At 52.8% G+C, this 11,799-nt stretch overlaps 1 protein-coding gene across 1 annotated transcript in view; it reads left to right on the forward strand.

Moving 5' to 3' along the window:
• Runx3 (runt related transcription factor 3) overlaps positions 1-11,799 on the forward strand; it is a 55,984-nt gene that overhangs the window by 30,226 nt on the left and 13,959 nt on the right. Inside the window, exons 2-4 of the mRNA XM_012516114.2 lie at positions 146-417; positions 2,271-2,427; positions 10,123-10,227. Coding sequence (XP_012371568.1) covers positions 146-417; positions 2,271-2,427; positions 10,123-10,227 — 534 coding nt within the window. The remainder of the gene's footprint in view (positions 1-145; positions 418-2,270; positions 2,428-10,122; positions 10,228-11,799) is intronic.

An 11,799-nucleotide genomic window follows, 5' to 3' on the forward strand; every position in this document is an offset into this window, starting at 1 on the left:
GCGTCCCCGGCGCCGCCCCCCTGCGAAGGCTCGGGGGCCGGGCCGCGCCGCTTCTGCTTTCCCGCGCCCCGCGGCGTAGGCGGCCGAGGAGTTCTCCGCGCCGCGGCCCGCGCCCTGACGGCCGCTGTTATGCGTATTCCCGTAGACCCGAGCACCAGCCGCCGCTTCACACCTCCCTCCACGGCCTTCCCCTGCGGCGGCGGCGGCGGCGGCGGCAAGATGGGCGAAAACAGCGGCGCGCTGAGCGCGCAGGCGGCCGTGGGGCCCGGCGGGCGCGGCCGGCCCGAGGTGCGCTCGATGGTGGACGTGCTGGCGGACCACGCGGGCGAGCTCGTGCGCACCGACAGCCCCAACTTCCTCTGCTCTGTGCTGCCCTCGCACTGGCGCTGCAACAAGACGCTGCCCGTCGCCTTCAAGGTGAGTGCGGGCCTCGGGCGGGGAAAGGGGACATTGGCGTCCGCGCTGCAGAAGCCAGGGCCCCGGGAGGACTGCGGAGAGGACGCGCCCGAGCCCCAGCGGCCCCACTGCGCGCTCAGCGTGCGGATCTGAAGATCCTTCCTAGATGCTCCCTGAACCCATACCTTTGAGGGGCTCTGCGCCCCTCCGTCTGGGCTTTGCGGAGCCCTACGCAGGAATACTGATGCAGAATCGGGAGGAGGAGGAGGCTTGGCTTCCCCTGATCGAAGTCCCTTGGTCTCAGCCCTGGGAGCAACCGGGAGGAGGATCCCAAGACTAGGGTGAGCACACCGAGATGGGGTGCAGAGGTTGAGCTGGGCCTAGCCGCCGTGGATGCACCCCTCCTCCTGCGCAGCTTCAGAAGCATTTCCTGCTCACACCCTCAGGCTCCAGCTTCTGACTCCCTACTACCCCGGAGCCACCAGAGGCCGAGGTCAGTGGCGCCGCACTCTGTGAGCAGATGCGGATGCTGCTAGGATATTCTGCATCCAGAATGCCAGGCTGAGATTATGGTTGGTCTCACTCCTGGCAGCCCCTAGTCATTCAAAGAATACTTTTTCTCAATGTCAAGGAGTAGGCGACTGTTTCATTTTCATTTTTTTTAAGGGGGCAGCGAGATGAAACGAAAAACGCTTTGGTTTTCCCCTAAACCTCTCACAGCTGTGGCAAGAAAGGGCAGGGCAGGAAGGGCCAGCGGCTGGGGAGATGGTGGTGCTCGAGATGGCTGAGAAAGGCGGCTGCTGGCAGATGAGACCTCTTTGCTCCCATTAAGACGACTCTGAATTTTTTTAAAAAAGGACTGGTGGCTCTTTGAGGTCTCCCCGGGTGACATCTTAAAATACCAGCGGGGAAAATCTCCCTGGGGAGGGGGGAGGGGGAGGAGGCCCGTGTGACTGTAATCGTCAGATCGGAGGTTTTACTGTCACTTGGAGCTTAAAAGGAATCTTTGAAATTAAAAGAAGACAGGATGTTGACAGGAAATCTGGCCTTTTTAATCAAACCCCAAACATTTTCTCCTTGAAATTTTTACCATCTGGATCCCCAGTCCCTACACGCGGTGGCCACGTTTAAATGGCTGTGACTCTATTTAGAATCTGATTCTTTTTCAGAAGGCATCTGCCTCTCCTGCTCCTTGGGGTGGGAGCTGCGAGAGGTGTTGGGGTGGTGAAGGGCATCCCCACCCACCCTGCAGTTTTTGGCAGGTGCATCCTCCTGATAACAGACGCGGCCCTCAGACTCTGCAGGGGCTTTCTGGACTGACCTTGCTCAAAACAGCAGTTTGTTTTGCATTTTCTCTGTATAACGAATTCAAGCTCTGGAGAGGCCAATAAACTGGGCCTGGGCTACATTTCAGGGCCAAATTTCATAGGCCGTGGGCTGTTGCGTGAATAGAGTTCAAGAGGCCGTCCTGTTATTATTATTGTTGATATTCTTTTTACTTGGAGACTTAGTTGCTAGGAGCATGTTGATTCCTCTTTTTCTGTAGCAGAGAAGGACAGAGGAACTGCGTCCCACTTCCGAGTGGCTGAACTAATTCACAGCTCTCCCCTTAGTTTCGTGTAATTGGAAGGATGATTTATTGGGACACGGGCTAACTAGTTGATGTAGGGCTTGGGAACGGAAGGTAGAGATTTCATCTTCTTGTTTTTGTTCTATTTTGGGAAGATCTTCATTGTTTTTAAGCCTCCCTCCCTGCATTTGAGAATTCCGCAGTGCAGTGCATCTGGGATCTAGGGGAAGCTGCCGGTCCAGCCCCTCCCCTCTTTCTCCTGCTTTCTCCTGCCTAAGCTGTCCCCTTCTCCCTGTGTCCTCAGGTGGTGGCACTGGGGGATGTGCCAGATGGAACTGTGGTGACTGTGATGGCAGGCAATGACGAGAACTATTCTGCTGAGCTGCGCAATGCCTCAGCCGTCATGAAGAATCAGGTGGCCAGGTTCAACGACCTTCGCTTTGTGGGCCGCAGCGGGCGAGGTGAGTTCTCGAGGGGGAGACCTGTCCCCCCCCACATACACTGGTGATGGCACAGGTGGGGGAAGGAAGCTGAGAGACCTTGGCATCCAGAAACAGGTCTTCAGACCCCAGCTTTTCTAAAATAGCAATGTGTGACCATTAGGGTGTTACTGACTTCTTTGAGGATGTGAGGAAGTTTATGATCTCTTGCATGAAAAAGATGATTTTCTCCCAGTTTCTGGAAACTGCAGAAACCTTCCATGCAGCCCCTTTCCCACTTGAGCACCTCTGATCTAAAAAAAAATATTCTGGGAGAAGATTGTGAATTAAGTTCAGAAGGGGAGCTTGAAAGCCTTGACCGAGGGCTCGTGGACATGCTCTTGGTCTGCAGCACGCTAGCCACTCTCTCCCAGGGGCAGAATTTCCTCTCACTTTGAGGCCACCTCCCCCAGCTGTGGTCTCCCGAAACCCTCGAAACCCTCGTTCAGAAGAGAGATCAATGCGGTATGGGTTGTGTTAGCGCTGCCATCTCTTGCCCCAGAGGCAGGCTAGTGGCTGCCCTGCTTGTCTGATCTTCCCGACAAGGGCAGGGGCAGGAAGGCAGCAGGAGACGCCACACTGACTACTGCCAGGGGCTATTGAGTGGGAGGCCCTGGGACCCAAACCCCATCATCACTCAACTCTTGGGTGGAGGAGCCCTAGAAACCCTGCCGGGTGGCAACTCAGAAGCTTAGGTCTGCCTGCCCTTTGAGATAAGCCAGAAATGGCTGGGCAGAGGGGCGCTTTCCCCAGCACCAGAGCTCTCTTCTGGGGCAAGGTGAGCTGAGTTCCCTCGCTCTTGCTCCCAGACTGTACCCAGGGCTGGGGCTGCCTGCTGGAGCAGAATTGTACTTTTCATCACCAATAAACAAGGCTTCTCAAGGCCCTAGTTCCCTCAGAGCCGCCAGCCTGCTCCCTAACGGGCATCTGGGCACCATTGTGTCCTCTCTGCCGGTTTAGTGTATACATACAAATGTCAAACATATTTTGACTTTTCAGCATTAATTAAAACCAGGGCATTATTTGCATGTAATAACTGTTTACTTGTTACTTTTTATGAAACTGAAATAGTTTACATTCTTTCAAACATTTCCTGTTCCTGTTGGCTCTCTTCCCCACGCACAGATTTCTTTCAAACGGTACCCTTAACTGGTTGCAGGTTGATGGATGGAAAATGTTTGCTTTTATGAATTAAGCTTTCATTGCTGCTCCTAATTAGTCTCCAAGCCGCTTTTGTCATCTCCAATCTCTCCAGCTCTTTGCAACTTAATCCTAGCCCCGGCCCAAGTGGAGAGTCACTGTGGCAGGTTGGTGGCCAGTGGCAGGAAGGGGTAGCCCAGGTGTGTGCCGTGCCCCCACCCATTGCTGTGGCCGCTCTGGGTTAACAAAGCTGGCCAAAAGCAGATGGGTCCCAGCAGTGCCACAAAGCATCAGGAACGCCCCTCCCAAGCTACTACTCCCTCTCTAGGGAAGAGCAATGAGAGGAAGAGAAGAGATGAGATTATGAGGCCTTTGCTGTTTGCACGCCCCCAGGCCTGAGCCACCCTGACTGCCCCCCCCACCCCCAGGGAGATACAGTTTCAAAGCACTGGCTTCTCCTGTTTGAGCCCCAGCACTGCTAGTGACGTGCTGGGTGACACTGGACAAATGACTTAGCCTCTCGGTGCTTCCGTTTCCTTGTCTGTAGAACCTGTTGGCAGTGGTGATTGGTGATAGTGAAAAGGGCACCTCCCTCCTGAGATCTGGGGAAGATTGAGGAAATCAGTGTGAGTGTGTAGACCCGGATACACGTTAGAGATTTGGTTACCTTAAATGCTCAGGCCTGGAGGAGGCCTTTGAGGTCCCTTTGAGCAGTGACAGCCACTGATTCTCTGATTACAGTGTGGTTTGGGCGGGGGTGGAGGAAACCCAGAAGGTGTGAATTATTGAGTGGGAGAGGTGAGGAGGCCGGCAGTGGGAGGGAGGGCACAGGAGCTGCCATTCGGGCCATCTCCTCTGCGTGGGCCTGCTGATGGGAAATCCCCACCTGAGAACAGACCCGTGATTGATGCACAGTCTGGGCCACTCTAAGAGTTGGGACAGGTTGGGGTTTGGGACCAGGACCCTTCCCTGACCCATTAACAGCTGCCAGAACTGAGAATTCAGGTGGATACATCTGCTCATTTCCTCTACTTTTTTCTCCTTGATCCCATCTGAATTGCAGAGAGGTGGCTTTGGAAAAAGGACACAGGAAGACCATAGAGTTCTTACAGTGTGGTCGCAGGTGTGAACCAAGCACCCAGTAGAGAGGAAACCACCTCCTGACTGTTGCCTGCAGGGAGGAGGTCCCAGGCTCCCATTCTTCCAGGCCAGCACCCTTTTCACACAGTGACTCCTCGGCCCCTTTCCTCTCTTAAAGTGAAGTTTCCAGATTCCCATAATCTACCTACTTATGTAGATAATTCCATAGCTGCCAGGGAGGAAAAATCAGAGTAACAGGTAATCCCTGTAGCGATGAGACTGATTCTCCAAGGTAGATAGTGCAAGAGCCCCAGGACAGCTGCAGAAACCCCAGCAAGCTGGCTTATCACCAGACTCCAGGCCTCATAGTGGCTGGCCTCACCAGCAATGTCGGGACCTTCTGACAATGCGAAAATTCATGGCAATGCTCAGAACACTTTTTTATCTTTTTTGTGGTGCTGGGTATCAACCCTGGGGCCGTGCACCATGCTACTCAGACAGTCTACCACTAAGCCCCAGATTTGCATGAAACTGTCTTTTCTTCTGGAAAATTGAATAGATAGTAAAAGTGTCCAAAAAAAAAAATTGCCTTGTCCTATATAAAATTGAATTAGGTTCATCACGAGTTAAGAGACTTTTTATAAGCAAGATTGAGCTCCCCCAGGGAAAATACATTCTTGCAGGCCCTGGGCATCCCTGGGCATTTGCACACACCCTCCCAAAAACTGACAGTGCCACCCCAGTGCTTTGCTGACCACGAACCCCCAAATGGTCCTGTAGGGGGTGGCCTCTGGCCTGGGGCAGCTGAGAATCATGCCAGTACCTGTACTGTCTTTAACTGAGTAAAAAGGAACATTAGTACTGTAGGTGAGAAGTAGTGGTGCAGGCCTAAGAGAGCACCTTTTGAGAAAGGGATGGGTTCCACGGCATCTTGGCCAATGTTGAGAAAACCCAGAGGTCCTGAGAGCTGCGAGACCCATGCAGCTCCTGCGGGTGGTGCTCTCAGAGGCCCAAGAACATGCCTCAGGCTACCTTGTCTTGCCTGGCTTAGCTTGCTGGTTGCTGAGGACTGGGTCCTGCAGGGCTGTCCAGTGCCCCAGGGAACACCTGTTTCCCCGGCAGCTGAGTGGACATTTGCCAAGCTCCTTGAAGAGAGATATCCGCCTCCTTTGTCCCCAGCTTCCTGCTCCAAGAAGCCAGGAGAGATGGGTGGGGTGGTGGGCAGAGAGAGCACAAGGTAGGACCAGAGAGCAACGAGGGACACCCAAAGAGATAGCTTTCTCCCACCCTTGGTTCTTGGGGTCCCTACTGCTCCCCTCCTACCCACTCTGTGCTCCTAGCATGCTGTCTTTCTGACACTGTCTCTTCTGTTCTGATACTTGGGAATGGAGGAAACTGTTGAGGCATGCTGGTGACCTGGGGGGGGCAAGAGGGGACATATGGCTTATTACCTTCTGGGGGTGGTGGTTTCACACTGAGGGAACAGGTCTTTAGTACCCTTGTGGAAACAGGCTGTTGCACACGCTAACCTCTCCGGGTCTTGTGTGGATACTGTGTGACCTCGCCAATTCCCCGCTCACTCTTTGCTTCTGTAAAAAGCGAGCTGCAATCTCTGCTCATAATTCAATGAACAGATATCTGTTGAACACCTACTACCTGCCAGGTTCTGTTCTATGGGCTGGGAATGCAGTGAACACAACATAAATTCCGGCCCCCAAGGCAGCTTGGGATCCAATAGAAGGAGACAAAGGAAAATAAATACATCGGATAGGATACTTAAAATGATAGGCTCTGTGGGAGAAATTCTTGTAGCACCCAGGATTGAAGAAAGCAGGGAGAGGGAGCCCTGTGAGACTACAGATTGAGCGGCTTTCGTGGTAAATAAAACCCAAAGAATTGCAGTATACTGAGAAGCGCCATTAAGCAGCAAATGCTTAAAAAGTTGGGATGAATGTGCTGCTTTGTTTAATGTATTAAGTAACAATATCAAGCAATGATTCTAATGATGACGGTGACTTTGACATTGTGAGAAGCATAAAAGGTATTTAGAGAAATCTGAAAGGACCGACAGGTGCTGTGTAAATGTCTGTCCCGCCCCGTCCCTGGCAGCAAGGTCATGGGTGTGGCCCATGTAGCACCTCCGTGGCTTGTGGCATGAGCTCTTGCTTAAGACAGGCTGCATTTCGGCGAGAGGCTGGGGACAATGCCATTGCAGTTTTCCTTCCCTTTTTGGTTTCTGGCCTGCTCAGCGTGCTAAGCATTCCTCTTGGAGGCTAAGTTTAAAATGCCTGCTTTATTTTATTATTATTATTGTTTATTATTGTTTATTATTATTATCATTATTATTATTATTATTATTATTATTATTATTATTATTATTTTGGTGTTGGGGCTGGAATCCAAGGGCTGGCACTACAAGGCAAGTTCTCCGCTGCTGAGCTATCCCTGCAGACCCCAGAAGACTCTTTGAAATAAAGTGATCAGAAAGAGGCTCCTGGAGAAGGTGACTTTTCAGTTCAGGCCCAGAAGTGTGGCTGCGGCCTGGCCACTGCTGCAGGGAGTGAGTGTGCCTGGCCTTTCCATGTCCAAACTCAGGCCATTGGGGCTCATGGTAGCCAAACTCCCCAGCGAGCCTGGCCAGAACCAGAGGGGCTAGAAGTGGGGAAGGGGAGGTCAGGGACACCCCCGCCCCCAGGGAGTACCTGGGCGCTCAGAGGGGGAGGCCTGGGAGGACAGGAAGGAAGGCAACAGAAGGCAGGCCCATCTCAGTAGTGGGTGGCAGCAGTGGGAGGCCACCGGCCTGCATCTCTCTGGGCAACCTGACTTTCGTCGCCATGAGTCACGCTAACACCCTGAGAGTGAGGCCACAGTGCTTCTGTCCTGGCCTCCAGCTGCTGGCTCAGGAGGCATCAGAGAAGCCCCGCTCATTCCACACAGAGCCACAACTGTCAGGCTTCAGCTTTCAACCCCCTTGAGTCTCAGAAGCCCTTGGGTTGTTCGGCATGGCCCCTGTGCCTGGCTGGGTTAATTTTATTCAGGCTCCTCCTGTTTCTGAGGCTAGAATTTTCACTTGATCTCTCAGCCAATGGGTACCCAAGGGAATGAAATCCTGTGCCTCCTGAGTGGCTCCCCGCCTGGCTCCGGAGCCTGTCTGCAGCGCCAGAGGAAGGCAGCAGAGGGCAGGAGCCCTCTGTGAGAGGTCGGAGGCAGGAGCCCAGGGGTACCCTGGTGCAGAAGGAGGGGAAGTGGGGATCAGTGCAGCTCCCCCAGTCTTGTATACGCAAAGTTTCGGAATGTAACTAGGTAGAGGATGCCGTCTATTTAGGTGCTAGTAAAATTAGGCTCCCCTGTAGGACAAAACCTCCAGGTCACTCACAGTGGCAGCAGAGGGATGGCTGCATTCAAAGTCAACCTTTACTGGCTTTGTTGGCTTTGTCGGCGGCAGGAAACCTGTCTCCGCCTAAAAGCAGAAGACCCCAGCAAGAGCCAGACCTGAGGATGGAGATGGAGCTCTAGGGAAATGAGAAGCCCGCTGCCGCCGCCCTGGGGAGGCAACGTGACAAGTGTTGGCCGGCGTGTAAAGGACACAGAGCAATGATGTGTGTTGGATTGTGATGGATAGCCGTGCGCAAGGCTCAGCCTCACTAATAAGAGAAGAAAAGCAAAAGAAAATGCAGAGCCTGAAGATCTTTTGTCTGATAGACACTGTTGGGGGCCAGTGACCCTGGCCCTCACCCTGCTCCTCACGTGTGGCTGAGTCTCTGAGAGCCACCTTGTCCCTGGCAATCAGCTCTCACTGCCCCAGCCCTCACATGCGAGGCCATCACTTACCACTTATCTGAATCTATTCTAAGGAACTAAGCGGAGATTCAGGCAAAGATTTTTATAAACAGAAGCTCATTTTCATTTCATTTTAAATGGTAAAAAAAAAAAAAAAAAAGTATTGTTTTAAAAGGTTTTCTTCCCCTTCTCTCAAGAATTTTGAATGGAGACTTTGGAGCCAAATGTCTAGGTAAAAATAGAAAGTGGGTTGTGGAGATAACATTTGTGTCTGCAGACAAAAAGTTTGCAGCTTCCAGAGCTGTCTTCCTCCAGCCCGGGCTGCACATGCCACTCAGGATCTAGCACCCGTGTGAAGACCCTGCGGCTTGGAGGTAAAGCAGTAGAAGATGAAGCTTCCGTGACTTGAAATATTTCGTGGCTACTAAAAAATTAATTTAAGCTGGGCACAGGAGCCCAGGGTGTTCACCTGTGATTCCAGCACCTGGGAGGCTGAGGCAAGAGGATTGCTGTGAGTTTGAGGGCAGCCTGGGCCACGCAAAGCTCAAGGCTGGTCTAAATGATATAGTGAGAGCCTGTCTCCAGAAACAGACAAACAAAGCTACAAAGTTTAAGAAGAACTTTTAATAACTTAACAAAGTATTATTGGTGTGATGTTAAATGAAAAAAGAAAAGTATTTAAAAAAAAAATACATTTGTGCTTGCCTGGCAAATGCAAGGGCCTGAGTTCAATACCCGGTTCCAAGATGGCTCAGTGGAATAATCGCTTCCCTGGCAAGCTCAAGGGCCTGAGTTCAATCCCCGGTTCCGCCAAATAAATAAATAAATAAATACCCGGTTCCACCAAAAAAAAAAATTTCTATGCCACTGGAACTGTGTAAATATGCAAACCTGTACAAAAAGGGTTAGAGGAGGGCTGGCCAGATAGCTCAGTGGACTAAAGTGCCTGCTTAGTGTTGGATACCCAGCCTGCCGTGCCAGCCCCACCCCCGCCCCCAGGGCGTGCTGAGCCTGAGACTGGGCGTGGTAGCTGCACGTCTGTAATCCCAGCACGGGGAGGCTGAACACAGAAGGATCACTATGAGTCCAGTCTGTGTAGTGAGACCCTGTAGACCCTGTACTAAAATACATTTAATTAATAAATAAATAAAAATTTTAAAAAGGGTTGGAGGAAGAAATGCCCAAGTAGTAATGACGCTTATTTCTGGCTCATGGAACTGTGCATTGGAGCTGGGGGGGCTGTTCTTCTTCCTTTATATTTATGATGTCTTCAAATTTTTCTACAAAGATTACTACTTTAAGAGAATACTAACATATATGTGGATATATATATATATATACATATATACATATATATACATGTGTGTTAACATACACACACACCCTTATCCTTGTTCCCCACTGCAAAATTGTGTGTCTCTGAAGAATACCAATAGCACCAAAAAAGACCCAGAAGCAAGAAAATAATAAACATGCAAGTAACAGAGTCAGTGCCAGACTCCCAAGAGCCTTGAATGCCAACCTCACCAGCTTCAACTTCACCCTGAGCCCCATCTTCCAGGCTCAAGGGGAGAAACCTCTTTTCTAAAAGGTCAGGGGTTCCTAGCAGAAGTATAGGTAGGAGACCAGGGCGTGGTGAAAGCACCCGAAGCCAACTTGCTGCCTTTTTCTCCTCAGGGAAGAGTTTCACACTGACCATCACTGTGTTCACCAACCCCACCCAAGTGGCCACCTACCATCGAGCCATCAAAGTCACTGTGGATGGACCCCGGGAGCCCAGACGTAAGTGCCACCGATCCCCTGTGCTTCAGGCTGGGGTGGAAAGCAGGAGAGGCCAGCGGGAAGGTCAGAGCCCTGGAGCCTGGTGGGGCTGCAGTCCTGAGCTTGGCATGCCATGTGCCTGCTGCAAACCCTGAACCTCTGGGCTTGGCTCCATCTGAGAGGCCAGCAGAGGGCTGGGACTGCAGGGCGATGGTGGAACCAGCTGGGTGAGCCCTCCCTGTGGAAGGCAGCAGCGCAGACAGGAAAAGGAGGAAGATGGAGGAAGCTGCACATACAGGGCGCGTCTGGGGTGGAGGTTGGGTCTGGTGCCCTCTCCATGCCAGCTTCCTCCGCCAGTGGCCAAGGCATGAGGTGTGGCAGAGGGTGATCAAAAGCCAGGAGCCAGTCTAGCTGCGAGGCCAGGCCCCCTTCTTTTCTTTGGATCTTGGCATGTGACCTGCTTGAGTCACAGAACTCTTGGCACTCTGGCTCCCAAAGCCACACAAATGAGACCAGGAAGACAGATTCGATTCTGCAGGTAGGTGCTGAGCACCTCCTGTGCGCAGGGCATTCTATCAGTCCAGGCAAGTTTGCGTTTAACTCCTGCTGCCTGCTGAAGGCCCTGGAGTTTGCAGACCAAGGTTGCAGAAGCTGGGTGGGAAGCCCAGGCAGTGATGATTGGGAGGGCTTTGTGAGCCAGAGGCCAGCAGGGTACAGAGAGCAGATCTCAGCCAGCCCGCTGACTGCGGGACCTCAGGAGAGGCGCTGTCATGCCTCAGTTTTCTTGTCCAAAAAATGGCTTTCCACGACCAGCTACCTCATAGTGCGTGCGGCACCTTGCGCACCTTGCGACCCACTGCTCTAGCCATGACGATCGCCGTGTGATCCTGGGCAGGCCACTGACTCCCCTGGGCCTCCAACCCCTTCTTCATCCCATGGGGTGACACCCGTACCCTGCAGGCCTGGCGATCATGACAACATGCTAATGGGTTTGGCAGACAGAAGGTTCCTGCACAAGTCACCAGGTCCCTGGTTTTCCGGTCTTCTTGGCACCCCAGCCCTTTCCATACTCCCAGCACCATCACAGTCAGTGGTGGCCTCCCCACGGAGCTGCCAGGTGGCTCCTGGCACCTAGCCTGGTCAGGTATAGTCACTGAGAGAGGGGATGGCCTCACACAGTTGGACTCAGTGTGGGGATGTGGCAGTTAGGACCACTCCGAAAAGAAAGGTGCCCCCAAAGCACAGGTACATGACGTATGACATGAGTCTGGAGCGTGCTAGGGAAGTTGCAGGGGGCCACATGGTGCCTGTGGCCTGCCTGTGGCCTCCATGCCCAGCCACCTAGCCCAGCACCGTCCTTTCTTCCCTCCCTAGGCCCCTGTGTGAGCGTAGAGGCTCAGCCCTGCCCTGCAGTGTGCCCATGGGAATCCTCAGCCTGTGCTTCTCTCCTGAAGTCCTCCAGGCCTGAGTGACTTTGGGGAGGGTGAGCTGATAGGAGCAGGGGTGGCACAGGACATGGCAACTGAGGACAGGGAGAGGAGCGGAGGTGGGGAAGGGCTAGTTCCTCCAGACACCCCATCCTTTTTTTTTTTT

The sequence above is a fragment of the Octodon degus genome, unplaced genomic scaffold, assembly GCF_000260255.1.
Source record: "Octodon degus isolate 3935 unplaced genomic scaffold, OctDeg1.0 scaffold00092, whole genome shotgun sequence".
Lineage (NCBI taxonomy): Eukaryota > Metazoa > Chordata > Mammalia > Rodentia > Octodontidae > Octodon > Octodon degus.